Source organism: Barbus barbus (genome assembly GCF_936440315.1).
Source record: "Barbus barbus genome assembly, chromosome: 15".
Classification (NCBI taxonomy): domain Eukaryota; kingdom Metazoa; phylum Chordata; class Actinopteri; order Cypriniformes; family Cyprinidae; genus Barbus; species Barbus barbus.
This window is the reverse complement of record NC_136743.1, coordinates 21,043,069-21,059,362: the sequence shown is the minus strand read 5'-3', so window position 1 is coordinate 21,059,362 and position 16,294 is coordinate 21,043,069. Positions and strand designations below refer to the sequence as shown.

Here is a 16,294-nt window from a genome sequence, read left to right as displayed (position 1 = left end):
GCATAAATTCATAGGCATGATTTTCATGAAATGAAATCGACTTCCTTTCAGTTCATGAGCTGGAATTTCAATTGAATTTGTCACATCCCGCTGGAAATTTACAGAGCTGCAATACAAAGAAACTTAATGTAGTCACAAAACATTGTGTTGTTCTTGACTAATGAAAGAAAGAACTTAGGTTTCATGTGGTTTGATTTTTTTTCTTGAAACTATTCAGTTCTGTCATTGCTTGTGAAGATGTGGAATCCGCAACTGCTCATTATAATCAGAACGTTATATAGACTGTCCAGAACCTCGTTTGATTGCCCCCCCCCCCCCCCCCCCCCCCCGGCCGCATATCTGATGTCCTTACCTTACTGAAAGCTGGAAGGTAAATAAAGCATACCATCCACCATATGTATATATTATAAATGACCAAACAGGAAATAATAAATACAGCATAGTCACAATATATAAATAAATATATAAATGTAAATCATGAATATACAGAGCTAAATCTGAATATGTAAGTCTGGATATATAAATGTAAATAAGAATATATAGTTATAAATTTGTATGTATACATAAATATGTACAATAATGTATACAAATAAGAATATATATTTAATAGCTATGTCTTATAGAATTATTATTATATATTTACATTTTTAGTAAAATTACCCATAAACGGGATCATACATAACATACCTGTATGTAATTTTCATTAACAATAATAACATTAATTGTAATTGTTTTTAATGTTAATGAAAATAACATACAGGTTATGTACATGATCACAAAAATCAGTGTTGGGAAGGTTACTTTGGAAATGTAATCGGTTACAGACTACAAGTTACCCTATTTAAAATGTAATAAGTAGTGTAACTATTTTAATTACTTTAATAATGTAACTAATTACATTTGATTACTTTTTGATTACCTTTCTAAATTTCTAATGAATGTTTTCAACTGTTAATCATTTTAAAACATTTAAACCAGGCAGGGTTAACCTTACATAGGACTCAACACCGATTACTCTCAGACACTTCAATTAAGATGATAAAAATATATACATTTTAAAGCACAGTCACCACAAAATCAGTCTTTAGCACCTCTTCTTACTTTGAGATAGTTCTGAGGTTAAATAAAGATTGAAAAGCGTAAGATATAGCTTAGTAGCTTACTGTTTTTGAAATCTTTGCATTGCTATGACAGGAAACACTGGCATCTAACAATGCACTGGAAAAAAACCCAGTTCAACTTAAAAAATAAAGCATACATAAACCCAAATATGAAATAAAACAGCTATCGAATAAGCATGTGTCCTATTCTGTGTCCTAAAGTCCTGAAACATTGGTGTCTCATATTTTAGTGAAGTCAATGCCACTTGGGAATCTCTCTCTCTCTGTGTGTGTGTTTGTGTGTGAAAATATTCAGATCTAATCCCCTTTGTAATCACTAACATTTTCATAAGTAACTGTAATTTAATTACACAATTTACAGTTACATTTATTTTCTGTTACATGTAACTACTCCCCAACACTGACAAAAATACACTGAGAAAGTTCTATATAGTCCCCTTCATAAATTTTAAATGCAATGTTAAAAATCCAATTTAATCTCAGGAAATAAATTGGACACATTCTCAATCCTCAGCCACGATGATTAGCATTTTGTTGCGGCAAAAAAATGAACAGTAACCCATTAGTTAACTCAAACCCAGTGTAACCAAAAACTTGTACATTTCAAGCCTCGTTTGATGCATAGAGAAATCTCCTCTACTGTGTCTGGCTGTATGGTGCTGGTGTATTGGCACAGCAGGACACTTTCGCTCTCAAACGAAATGTTCCCTCCTGACTCTCTAATCCCATCCCACCAGACAAAGTCATGGATTTCATTTCCTGCTGAATTATTAGACGTGAGATCACATGCAGCCATGCATCTGCATGAGCAGGGTCCTACATACCATTAATCTTATCACAGAAATAAATTGCCCTTGTGATCACGGCAGAAGACTTGATGACAGATGAAAGCTATTACACCTTAATTAAATTCTGCACTTTCAGCAAATATATCTTTATATGAGAGCCATATGTTTCATAACCTCACATGTAATACGAGCAGCGTAGGAGAAGTGGCATGTCGCTGCGATCGTGCTCATTTGCGAGAAGGGGAACGATGCAACAGTCGAGGACTATTGATTTCACCAAACCTGCAGGAGCAATAATGTTATTTTGATTTCATATGCAAGCCTGTTGCATTGTGGATTTCTTGCCAAAACAGGAGCTAAAATTGCTTTTGATATAGGTGGTCCTTGGTTTCGTCTGTTGGGCACAGATGTGTCCTGGTATTGGGTTTTTAATAACTGGCTGTCAGTCTGAGCTTTGCCCCTGCATTATGAGGGCGTTCATAATGGGGGGAAAGGCTAGAGCGATATTAAAGGCTTTCAAAAGCATGTATACTCATACACAACCATCTACACACTCACACAAAAGCACTTCAGGTGCACTGAATCTAATATTGCCAGATCACGCATGCATCACTGCAGTGTTGAGAATGCAGAAAAGAACATTCATAATCCGAAATGTCACTGCCGCATTTCTCCTTGTGATGCAGTAAGACGTCCTTTGCTTGGGACTGCATAAGTATATGGCTTGTGCTTGATGGCAGTGACTAAGTTTTGAGTGGACCTGCACTGAGGGGGCCAGAGGGTTCTCCTCCCACCATCTGGACAGTGCCGAGCCTCTCGCTGTCCCTGAGCTACAGTTACTGACTTCATTAGATTTATTAGGGCAATGAGCCCCCTGCCTTGGGTTGAGAACTTGACAGATGTGCCACTACTCAATGCCAAGATGAAGCTAAAGAAGAGGATGACTTCTTGCTCTCACAGGTTGGGAGAAGCACAAACAAGCTAATAACAGAAGATTTTAGAGTTTATTTCAGGGGTGTCTGAGGATGCAAGAGTGGCAGTGCAGGTGAGGAAATAATTGACAGACATGCATAAAAATAAATATTATAATATATAATATATATTAAGTAAGTCTTATGCTCATCAAAGCTGCATTTACAGTATTTGATAAAAATACATAAATAAAAGAGCATATTGTGAAATATTATTACTATTTAAAGTTACTATATTATTAAAATGTAAATTATTATATTACTAATATAACAATTACTAAAATTAAAATACTTTAAAATGTAATATAATGTAATGTAAGTTTCAGAGAATGATGCATTAGATGTGTTTGAACACGTCTTTAATGTGCATGTTTTTAATTAAATGTTTGTTTATATCTTTACCTCCTAATTTCAAGCAGGATTATTATAGTTAACTAAAACTAAAACTGATAACTAAATAAAACTAAAACCCACCTTTTACAAAATATTTAAACCTACTTATAGCTTGTTATCAAGGCAACATTTCTTGAAGTACTAAACAAATAAAACTAAAACTAAATATAAAAAACCTACTAAAAACAACAAAATTACTAAAAACTCAAACACAAAATATAAAAGTAAAACTCTAATTCAAAATATTGACAAAACATATAATAGTATATCAGTGATACTAAAATAACGTTGATTTCAGAAGCCTGCCATTTGCAATATTTATACATTTTGGAGCTGTAGAAAAACTGGAGTTTCTGTAATATGTGCTGCCTACAGGCTTATTGTCGGTCCTTTTTTTTGTTGCTCTCAAAGTAAAATATCATTTGGAACATGACTGAAAAGGTCACGTTTCGGTGCTTGATGGAGCACTATGCTTTCCCATGAGTCATGTCAAGAAGGAGATGGCATGATGTACTCACAGATATTGGCAGTACCCTTGGGGATGGGCAGGTAGGAGCCCATGCTCCAGGCTCGGCCCTGGTAGTGTCTCTTGCAGCGTGCGCAATCCGGCCCCGTAGTGTTATGCTCGCACTCGCACCCCAGCTTCCCTTTGTCAAAAACACAGCTGTTGGCATGCAGATTGCACTTGCACCTAGCAGGATGAAGAACAAAACATCATAACAAATGGGAAATGTCAGCCCAGGCTACCGTTGCTATGTTGGTGGTACGAACAAAGAACCAGCCGCAATGTTTGACATCTTATCCGAAATGTAATATTAATTTCTTTTGCGATGCGTTTGCAGCCTCTTTGTAGCATATCCATTACAAACTCCAACCTTTAACTTTGGCTTCCCATGATGCTGTGGAAGAGAGCTTCATTATGCCATTAAAAACAGAGCTCATTTGAGTGTGCCCCTGTGGAGATACTGAATAGAAGCGTGGGTCACATCTGTGACACAAAAGCAGGATGAAAGCCTCTCAGTGGTTGGGCTTTAACACTGAAAAAGGGAAAGAATAAAAGAAGAGGAAAGTCTATCGACACTAACAGCACCTCTTCAAAGTTCCTCTGATGTTTGCTGGGAAAGAGATTTTGACAGAGTCACTGTTGTTTCAGAGTGTTTAGAGAGCATTAAATGTAAGAGGAAATCACGATTTGCGAAGTCTATGTCAAAACAAGGATGCTTTCCATGAATTTTATTTTATAGGAAGATGCATGCAGTGACTTTTCAAAGCTGTAAACTAAAACAAAGATTATTGGAGTAAATTTTACACAGAAATACTGTTCCAGTGTTTTTAAATGTTTAATTCATTGTTTGTGAAATTTACTAGCAATTTCTGAGTGAAATTTGTTTCTTTTTAATGCATGTGTAGTTACTCATCCTGATATCCTAGTTAAAGCGGCGAGAGCTTCAGAGACACTCGGGCGATTGCAGATGATTATCTTAGCTGCCACTCGAGATGAGTGGTCTCACTTTCCATATCTACTCTAAATATAATCTGCAGTCATTGATTTTCCCAGGAGACAAAAGGTTACAACCGTGTTGTGTACTTCTGACCTCCGCCTCCCTGTGAGATGGGCAGCGGTTAATGAGATCATTGAGCATTCAGGATATGCTACACCTCTCTGGAGGGTTTGTGTTCGGTATGATATCAAGGCAGTATTTGTTTTTCTGCAATGCGTTCGAGGGAGGACTTTTGCTCTTTGGAGAACCGCGGCGGGGAGGATATGTGGCTGCCTCCCGCTGTGAACCCGAGACAGACGTGTTACAGAAATACATCCATTCCAATTGACTTTCTACTTTTCGTGACATTGCGCATAAATGATTAATAACTGCGGGAAAGCAGTGGAACAAAACCTCTCATTTCAGCTTTCATGATGGTCTATTTAACTTCAAATGGAGCTACATTAAGTGCTTTCGTCGGCATTGACTTTGATGGACCCATTCAATATCGTCATTCAGTTAGACGATTTTTTCAATAGAGCATTCGGTATTATTATGCAGTGTATGTTTTGGCATTAATACGAATAGGCTACTTTCCAATTTCAGCATTACGGAAGTGCACGTATTCATCGCATCTCTGGAGTATCATAAAGGGTAGTCAATTAAATCTCCTCCATATCTCTAATCTGTGGCTGTATCTAACCGTCCTTCATCCAGATAGTAAAATTCCCTAAAGTGGTGTGCTTTGAGATCTGACCCTTGGGTTAATTAAAAACCAGCCGAAACTGGATCATCAAGCCGATGTCACGAAGTTCAGTGTATCTGCGTCGTAGCGGCGAGGGACGTGATGCTTTTGCCGTTGGCATTGTCATATTGAAATTGGAGGGAATATTATTCATTGGGTGCCGCTGGGAGAACGCCTGGCACGGCAAGCATTTATGCTGGCAGAAAGATGAAAATCCATTTAATAATTCTTTATTGGCCTTTTTACTCCTCGCTCTCCCACAGTGGGCTTTGGCCATTATCTAAGAGTGGCACCACTCAGTGACTCATTTAACTCCACTCTCCTCCCTGTTATGAATCGAGGACGTGAGTGTTTTGCTTTGCGCGCTCGCTCGCTCGCTCTCTAAAGATATGGCTAAGGGCGTTATACTGAGCGGCATTGTCTGTGAGGTGTAGTTCATAACTCATATTCATGAATTTTGGCCACAAAGGGGCTTCTTTTTACCATTCGAATGAATCTGAGAAATGGTTTTGAATAAGAATAATATACCCTGTTTTTTAAATGTTTTAACAGAAGACGTGTGTGGCTTACGTCATGAAATCTAATAATGCAACGCAGTCTAAACGTTAGCCCTCACACAGAGGTGTCTATACTCCCATGCCCCATTACTATGAAACATAGCAATGTCTGAAATATATTGTCTGTCTTCAGAGGAAGTAGAAAGCAGACTTTCATGTCAGTTCCTCTTGCTATGTTTCATCCTGACCTTGGTTTCTCCTGGAATGTGTTTTCCTTCAGAAGCCTCTCCCATTTTCTATTTTCTCTATGGTTGAGTTCCCTATAGCTCAACGCACAGTATTTGTGAGACCACTCACTATTAAAAATAAATCCTTTGCAAGTGCTATAGTTAATGAAATTGCATTTTTAAATTATTGTGAAACTCTGTAATAGTCCCAATCAGGATGTAATATAGAAACTTTGACGATATGTATCTCTGTAAGCTCCACTCGATCTAATAGTTTATTGTTTCATGTTTGTGCTTTCCTTTTTATTATGTTTCATAAAAAAATTATTCCAGTGTGGGAAAACAAATACCAAAAACTACTGTGCGGCAATTTCTCCATTATTGTTATTGTGCTTGAATACCATAAGTTTATTGCTGAATAGAATGAATGATATCTTGTAGTTTTATTACTCAATGGCCTCTGCAAATGAGACTCAATGAAAGAGTTATTTTCAAGCTGATGTGTATCACAGGCTCATCACAGTCCTGCTGTTTACAATCAATTGTAAACCCTATTTTATATTGGTTGCAAATGTTATGAAGGCTGTAATGTGAAGTCTTAGTCTTAGAAGTTTGAGCATGTCCAGTAAGTAAACTTGACCAGTATCTGTGAAAGTCATAGTTTTACTCATGCTGTTTGACCTTTGGAAACTTTCTTCACCTTCTGGCCTTGAGGATTAGAGAGTCTTAGATGTCTTTGTAGTGAGAAGCAGACTTGGACTCCAAATGTAAACTCTAGTGGAGGCACAGAGACATCTGACAGCCATCTCATCAAAAAGGAAGGTGAGAGAAGTCCGTAGCTGTCTGTCTTCCTGAACTTGACAGATGTAGCTGAAGGTTCGCTCGCTTTAGTATGTCAACCAACTTTAGTTACTGGAGAACCTGCCTGGCTCGCGACATCTGCCATAACAGGTTTTGCTGAGCGACAACTGTGATGTGACCCGTATCAAGAGGAGAAATAAACAAAACACAAGTGAAGACGGGAGAAGAGGAAATGTAAATGTGCCAAAGGAAAAGAAACTAATTTAAAAGTTTAAGAGTCTCGATAACAAAATTGCTGAAGAAAATGTTTTATTTATTTATTTTCCATCACTGATAATGAAATAGGACGCATGTAAGATGAAATGGTGGTTCAAAAAAAAAAAAAAAAAATTTAATTAAATAAAAACATGAAAAGATGGAAAAATCATATTTCAATGAAATTGTGTGTTTTTCCTTCCTCTTCATATTATTATCATTATTTTGCAGTTGCAAAAGGTTTGTGACCAAATGCAAGTTTTTTAGGGAACACAAAAAGTTTAGCAAATAAATGCAAAAGCATTGAAAAATGATTTTCCCTGCCCTGTTTCAAACAATCCAATCACAGTCAATGATGTCGACCCGCTTTGAGCTGCTTGAGCTGAAGCTGAACACCGAATGAACAAAGTAAAATGATCAGTGCTCACCCAAATGCATCCTTTACATATGAGAATAATCAGATATAGGCCCTATAAGAAACACAATATTTTTGATTTGCTTCTGCACAAAATAACACAAATGCTTCAAATTTCAACTATGTACTAATCCACTCTTTTCATAACAATGCACTAAAACACAGACAATAAATAACTAAAACAGAGAATTAAACATAACGGCAAGGGAAAAAGACACAGTTATTATGAACATTACATTTTTTGTGTCTATATAATAAGGAATTTATGCACTTCAGTGCTTTAGATATGTGATATATAGTTTACATTATAGTTTTTATGGCTTCCCAAAATTGGCACAGAAGGCCACAAGTGGTATGTTCTTTCTAGTATTATAATTTTTTTATTCAATACTTATTTATATTATTATAATAAAATTATTACATTATTATTATTCAATATTTCCATGAATTAGATGTACATTTCAGACATTACATTTACATTTTACATTTAGTCATTTAGCAGACGCTTTTACCCAAAGCGACTTACAAATGAGGACAATAGAATCAATCAAAACCAACAAAAGATGAATATGTAAGTGACAAATCTCAGTTAGCATAACACAGTACACGTACCAAGTTTTTTATTTTATTTTTTATAATAAATAAAAAAAAAACAAGCAGACGGAATAGAAAAGGAATAGGGAATGCTAGTGTTAGAGGGTCATTTTTTAGAGTGTCATGTTAGAAGGACATCTTCGGTTTTATTAAAATATAGTATAGTGAGTGAAACTCTTCAACTTGAATCCATAGTGTCCTTATTGTGACATATTAAATTAAAATATGGGCAATTAAAATATTTATATATCTGTATACAATAGTGTAAATTTACCTGTGATTGACTTTTCAATTAGTAATAACTAAATTGTCAAAATACAGTTTTAAATAGAATAATCGATTTAGTATCTTACATTAACAACACTATATATATATATATATATATATATATATATATATATATATATATATATAGTCATTTATACATTCTGTAAAAATTTAGCCTGGGGCCTCTTGGCCCAGGTAGGAAGGTTATCTTACCCCAACAGTGGGGGTAAAATGATCTCTTTCAGTAATTTTTTATTTTTTGTTATAGCAACTAAATTAGCGAATTTATAAATATGCACAATGTCATTTTAGTCAGAGTAAAACTGACTTAAAGCATAAGTTCACTGCTGAATTAAAATGCTGTGATAATTTACTCATCCAAAATGTTCATGATTTTCTTCAGTTGAAAAGAAATAAAGGTTTTTGAGGAAAACATTCTGGGATTTTTCTCGATATGGTGGACTTGAAATGCTCACAAATGCTCATCTTGCACTAGCTCTGCATCCATGACTTGGTAAGGTCACGCATGGCGTAGGCAGAATTACCGACCCAGTGTTTACAAGTATGGAGAAGGAGGACCATTCAAAAGTTGTATGTTGAATGACACATATTTATATTTCTGTCATGACAACTCTTGGAGGGATTGACATGGCAATGTACTTGACAATGTTAATGCATTTGGTCTTGGCGGAATAGATCTGCTACATTGCTGCTGCAGAACAAGTACCGAGACTTGCTACTGCCAATATATCCACAATATACTGCTGTAAGCATGTAAGAAATACTGCTGCTGCAAATATAACATACATGAAATAACTCCCATATAGCATACACCTCATAGCAGATCTATACAGGTGGAGCTGGGGAAGGAGGGGGGTTTCTGAAACACGCTGCAAACTGCTACAGCAAGCACTAGTCATATATTTGAATGTTGAGCAGCGAGCTTATTGGCTACCAATACAGGACAGAACCAATCAGCTGTGCCATGTGATAATGATGTCGTTAGGTCAGATTGAGTTAGACCTATCGGATTTCATGCCAGAACTCTGTATATCTTTGTGTAAGTTTATTGTTTAAAATGGTCACTTCGTGTGCGTATCCTTGGTGTTTAAATCTTTTGAAACCTAAAAGATTTCTTCCACTAGGAAAAAACTTGACCTCTTCAATGCGATTACGTAATGCATGAAGTCATGGACGCACATCGCAGAGCTAGTGCAAGACTAGCATTTGTAGTTAAAAAGTATAAAAAAAATATTTTTTTTTTTTTAAATGACCAATCGTTTCACTAGATAAGACACTTATTCCTTGGTTGGGATCATGTAGAGTCCTTTGAAGCTGCATTGAAACTGCAATTTAGACGTTTAACCCCGTTGGTCCCAGTTGAAGTCCACTATATAGAGAAAAATCCTGGAATGTTTTCCTCAAAAAACAAAACAAAACCCTGAATTTCTTTTCAACTGAAGAAAGAAAGACATGAACATCTTGGATGACATAGGGGTGATTAAATTATCAGGAAATATGACAGGATGAGGAAATTTCAATTAAATTTACAGGATTTTGTCCTATAAAAAAAAAAGAAAGAAAAAGTGTAAACATAATTCTGTATATGACCATGAACACAAGACTAGGGATGGCTCGATACCATAATTTTGGCTTCGGTACGATACCAGAATGTAGTACCTCGGTATCGATACTAAATCGATACCATAGGTGACAAATAACCAGCCTCAAAAGATAAGTGAATTAAAAAATATATATTATTAATAATAATAATAAAAACAGATTCATATGTTAATACCTTTGTATCAAACTGTAACAAAAAACCTAAAGGGAACATAGGTTACATTTTGATGTTGGAGAAAAAAAAAAAATAGGCTAACTGCATTATAAATATATTCAAATCTTATCTTTTCAGTGCAAACACAGTGCAAACTAAATGTCTCCTAAAAAAAAAACCTACCGGAAACATAGGTTTCATTTTGAAGAAGTTTGAAGAAAAAAAATAGCACTGAAGTTGCGCAATTGATGCAACAAATGTTGCTTTATTGTAAAGTGTTATTCTAACAGTCAAAGTAATGTTCAAAATCATGTTATTATTTCTCTCTCTCAGATTGTTTTCAGATTTCAGACTCAACCAAAGAAAAAGTATTAAATATAAATCTCACTCTCTCACAATATTAGTGGTCGGCAGCGCGTCAGAAACATTCCCTAAATATCATTGATACTAAAATTAATATAGCAAAACTCTTGCTCAATTCATATCCAATTACAATTTGATTGTATGAAATGCAAGTGCATGCATTACGTGACCAAAACTTCATTGATTCTAGCGTGTCTCACATGCACATTTGCGCTTACTGTATTACATCTGAATGTGCGTTGATCAGATATAAATAAAAGGTCAAATCAAATCTGAATTTATGAATGATGCACTCACCTGTCGATCTCTTAATTCTTTGAAAAGATCAGGATGAGCAAGCGACAAATGCTTAAAAAGATTTGATGTGTTCCTGTGGCAACATGGAGCAAGGCCTATAGCAACGCTTGCATACAGGTGCAGTAAGGTCAGTTCCTTCACTTTGTCATCTGTTTTTTATCCAAAGTAATGCCATATTTCACTTATACTGTTCTCTTTATTTATTAATTCTGGGTGCGCTGAGTTTCATCTGTTTGATCCATCGCGTTGTACTGTTGTCACATTTACCAGTTGCGCAGCAATTTGGGAGCACTGCCACCTACAGGTGCATTTTGCAACAGCAGCGTATGAAATACCGAATTGAGCAAAATTAGGATATCGTACCGTTTGAAATATAATATATACCGGTATTTTTCCAGTATCGGTATACCGCGCATCCCTACACAAGACTGAGGTCAGCTACTATGTCTAGCTATCACCCACAATATGACAGGAGCTCCAGTGAAATACTTTAAGCCTAGCCCATGTTATTCCTTTATTCAGTTTTACACGATACTATAAGCAGCAATGCGCAAGTCTCACAATTGTATTTTGACATGCCCTGTGCCTTGGGTGTATTGAAACTTCCATAATGACGCTAAAATCATAGCCACAATTCACCATTGTGCTGTTGAAATGAGGATTCCTATTAGGACTGACTGAGTCTGCACGGTGGCAAATTTCCTCACTCATCTGGGTGGAATGTAATACATCTCAGGCAAATTGTTTGTGTCTCACCTCAAAATGTAGTCGACCCTGGAGGGGCTCTCCAGATTTTCGGGGAAATATTAGGAATTCATCACAGCGTAATTCGCCTGCTCCGATTATTCCACCACGGCCAAATCCGATTTGAATTTGTGGCACTCTGGTTGGCATTGCTGAGAGCTACGCCTGCAATTTGTTTCAACGACAGGCCCTATTATGGAGCATTTACTCTGATCTGCATGAATATTATGCTAATAAGGGACTCTGTCCCATCCCCACTTTGATCAAACACAACCTCTGCCTCATCTTCAAAGCTGCTTGGATAAACAGTAAAGTGGGGACACAGCATATGTGGAATATGTGATAAAGTGCTATGATTATTGATAAGTATAGTGGCGGAACGGTTTCTGGAAAATGGGAAATTAAATGGTGCGTAAATATAATAGAAATGTTTGACATTACTGTGCTTTTCAATCTAATTTGATCAGCATATGCGTCTGTGTTTATATTCACGTAAGTTCTGTTATAAAAGAAAATGTGCATAATGTTGGCTCCAAAGCAGCTGGGATAAATGAATAATGTAGTGTTATTTTTGAGAGTGCAAAATGTGTTGATATTCAAGTTTACTGCAGTGCCTCAAGGGAGAGTTTATATTGATGCTATTTTTTTGCAGTTGCTCGTTTATTATTGATGATTGCAGCAAAGCTTCTCATTAGCCATAATTAAATATCTTAGATGTGAATCAGAAATGATTGGCAGGGAACATGGTCAGTTGTGACAAACATCTGTACTCAAAAGCTCATTCTATGACTTTCAAATCAAGCCTTATGCGAATAGAGCAATTTGCCGTTTAAAAATCTGAATTGCCATTCTGAATTGCACTCTGAAAAGTTCACGAGGTCATGTTATCATCGACTGACACCTTCTGAATTAAATATTGCACTCAATATAAAACTAATTCAGTGTTTATGAATTAAATTGAGAAACTGTGATTGTTGATAGTTTCTGAAAAAAAAAATCTGAAATGTTTTCATATCCACTGTGGTTTTGCATCAGTATGAGTTCAAGGAAAATAAATCACATGAGTGAAAAATGAGGGTAACAGAAGGGTTGAACGACTAGGTAGATCTTTGTGCGAGATGCTGTAAGTTGGCACTCTTTGACGTGTGATGCATTTATTTTAGTATTACAACGTAACAGTGTCCTGGGACTGAAACAGCCAAACTGATGCATCTTTTTTAGGGATTTTTCCTTTGGACTGTTTTATCTGAATAATCTCTCCTCAGATCATGCATATTTAAATTGGGATGAAAAAAATCGCAACGGCCTAAAAATATATTTTATTGAATATGAGATAATCCTAAAAGTGGAGTGCTATGGAAAGGGATCTTGAAGGCAGTTTTTAGATCATGAGTCCTTGCATGGCCTGTTATCATTTAGCTGTTAAAAATCTACTCGACAGCAGTCAATATAGAGATAATTCACCTACAGATGAAAGCTCTGTTATTTACCCCTATGTCATTCCAAACCAGTATGACTTTCTTTGTATTATGGAAAACAGAAGGTAAATTTTGAAGAATGTGCTGGTTGCTCTTTTCTATATGTACTTACAATATGCTCTTACTAATGGTTAGAGAGTCAGACCTGTAACCCGAGGTTGCGGGTTCGAGTCTCAGGCCCGGCATGGATTGTAGGTGGGGGAGTGAATATCCAGCGCTCTGTCTACCCTCAATACCACGACTGAGGTGAGACCCTTGAGCAAGGTACCAAACCCCCAACTGCTCCCCGCACAAATTCTGAGTAACACGTCACGTCCTTTCCAATAAAGAAGATGGTTTTTTTAAACTTCAAAAAGGAATCAAAATATCACAAAAGTGGTTCATAAAACTCATGCACTATATTTAAAGTCTAGAAGTATGACAGCTTTGTCAAGTCAAGTCAAATTTATTTCTGTAGCACTTTTCACAATACACATTGGGCCAAAATCCACTCCCATAGGATTGCGGTATCGCGCTAATTTTAGTACAATAGATTTGGCCGATGGTAAAGTTTACTTTTTGCAACTGTATAAGCAATCAAGCATTTGCTATATAGTATATTGTCCTTCATGAGTATACTCATATATCCAACTTTATAAAGGAGTTGGGTGATAATATTGCTTATATTCAACAAAACATCAAGTAGTGGAGTTTTGCTATACTGTATATATAGATTTGCTATATTGCTATACTACATGAGTGTACCATATATAGGCCTATGTGGATAAAGTTGGGTATACTAATAAATATATATATATATATATATATATATATATATATATATATATATATATATATATATATATATATATATATATATATATATATATATATGTATGTATAGTGCCAGGCAATAATGTAGTTTACAGTATATGAACAAACAAGCAGTGGGTAAATGTAAATTAAGACAATTTTGTTTGCATCTTATATGCATGACTGAGTTTAACAACATCACGTTGTACAAAGTTATACAAATGCTAAATATAAGTAAAGGTTAACAGTTGAAGCAAAATGTGTTTAGCACATACACATTTTTGTTCATTTTCACAGTTTAGCTTTGCATGTTAATTAGCATGTACATGTCCATTTATGTTTTGATAGAGAAACTGGAGAACAACCTGATGATTTCAGACTTGGTTTTCTTGTTATCACTGTTTTTTAATGAACCTTATTTTTTATTCTCAGTGTTGTAAACACACTCAATCTTAATTTTTCAAATGTTTGAAGGACATGACTACAGTTTCATCAAACTACCATTAGAATGTAAATGAAAAACACCTAATTAATTTAAAGCATAATATTATTATGAAGATGCAGATCTTGTTAGGAATCATACCTTTCTAAAGTCTTCGGAGTGCTGGGTTCTTCTGAGGCATTGCTTCCTTCAACACTACTAACCCCATCCAAGTGAATAACTACACAACCTTGGTCAAAAGACCTCCAGTGTAATATTCTTCTCTGTGTCAGAGATTTTTGGGATTAAATTGAATTGAAAACCCACAGGCAGGAGAAGTTATTGGATGTACCTGTATTCACCTCTGATTTGCCTCAGGAACTAATAAATGGCAAAATATGGTGACTGCAAAGACGCAGAGACCTCAGATTTAACACTTAAGTCATAAACAAAAGTTGTTTCCTGAAACATACATCACTTTTCCTTACTTTCTATCACCTAAAGTTGTTTTTCTTCATTTGAAATGATAACTTTGTCCATTATAAACAATATAAAGACTTTCTCCTTACATTGTTAAAAGAGAAGATCAAATATATATATTTATTTTTTATAAAAGACGGTTGTCAGTAAATTTTAATTGATGCATCACAATTATAGCCTTTTTTATTTTTTGAAAACAGAAAGCAGTAATTTTTTTTGTTTTTTTTGTATGATTACTCAATTGTAGCTTTTAATGAACCTAATGGACGTACTTTCTGCAGGGATAATTTTGTCTAGACTTTGTGAAAGCCGTAGTTCATACAAAGACTATAGGTGGACGTCCTTCCCGACATCAAGTACTGCAACCTCCACACCTCCCTCTTCTTATAGACTCTCAACACATCAAAGCCAAACAACAGCAGCCCCTCGTGCCTTCATTAAGACATAGAGCAGCCCACTTATCTCTTTGCTCTATTATATAAGTTCCAAAAGTGAACGTGAGGGGTGCTGACAAACTCATTTTAGATGTGCATGTTCAATGTCTTTTTACACAGACATATTTAGAATTGATTCACAAAAACATATTTCGAATTGACTGTTCTCTTTTTTGTGGAAATTCTGTTAATGAATTTGGACATCCAGGTTTGGAACAAAATGAGGGTGAATAAATAATGATAGAATTTGTGAACTGTCCTTTTAAAAGGTAAATGTTTTGAAAAAGTAAATGCACTCTATAGGATATTTTGTAATACTGTGTCGTTGAGACAACTGAAAATGTTTGCATCAGGTAAAGCAATTTGCCAAATGTCAAACATTTTCTTTTCCTTATTTTGTTTGTTTATGCCTCAGTGATGGCATGTGCATGATTTCCCAAGCCTAATTTAAGATTTGTCGGCTCATTCAACTCAATAAGCAAACAATTCCTGACTCAAGAGGAGTACTGTCTACTGTGGTGTGCATGTGTACAACTTCCTTTGAACTATAAAATCAGTTTGAAATATTGTGCAATGGGTCTTCAAACGAAAATGTGTGCTCTAATGTCTAAAATAATACAATGTGAAGGATCAAAAACCATGCACCACCATCTACATAAAATACCCTCAGTAATCATTACAGATGCAAAGTCATATTAATGTCGCTCAACAGGCACACTTGCATGGTGATGTGTCCTCAGTGGTTAGTATTTAATCAGCAGTAAATGGTCTTAATTAGTAGATTAGTCTCTTTACAATTAGCTCACTCTGTAATTGCCCTAATCTACCACTGCAGTCCTTTGAATCCTAATTTAGAGCTGTGCATTTAGATTCACAGGGGACCTATCAAATGCGTCATTATGAACCAAGTTATTCTCACATAAACCAACTGCTTATGAGCCATTCCGGCCCAA

At 35.6% G+C, this 16,294-nt stretch overlaps 1 protein-coding gene across 1 annotated transcript in view; it reads right to left on the bottom strand.

The window, feature by feature from the left end:
* Positions 1 to 3,762: 3,762 nt before the first annotated feature.
* LOC306881577 (netrin-G1-like) overlaps positions 3,763 to 16,294 on the bottom strand; it is a gene marked incomplete at both ends in the record, with an annotated part of 62,319 nt that continues 49,787 nt past the window's right edge. The window contains one exon of the mRNA XM_079435759.1: positions 3,763 to 3,964. Coding sequence (XP_079291885.1) covers positions 3,763 to 3,964 — 202 coding nt within the window. The remainder of the gene's footprint in view (positions 3,965 to 16,294) is intronic.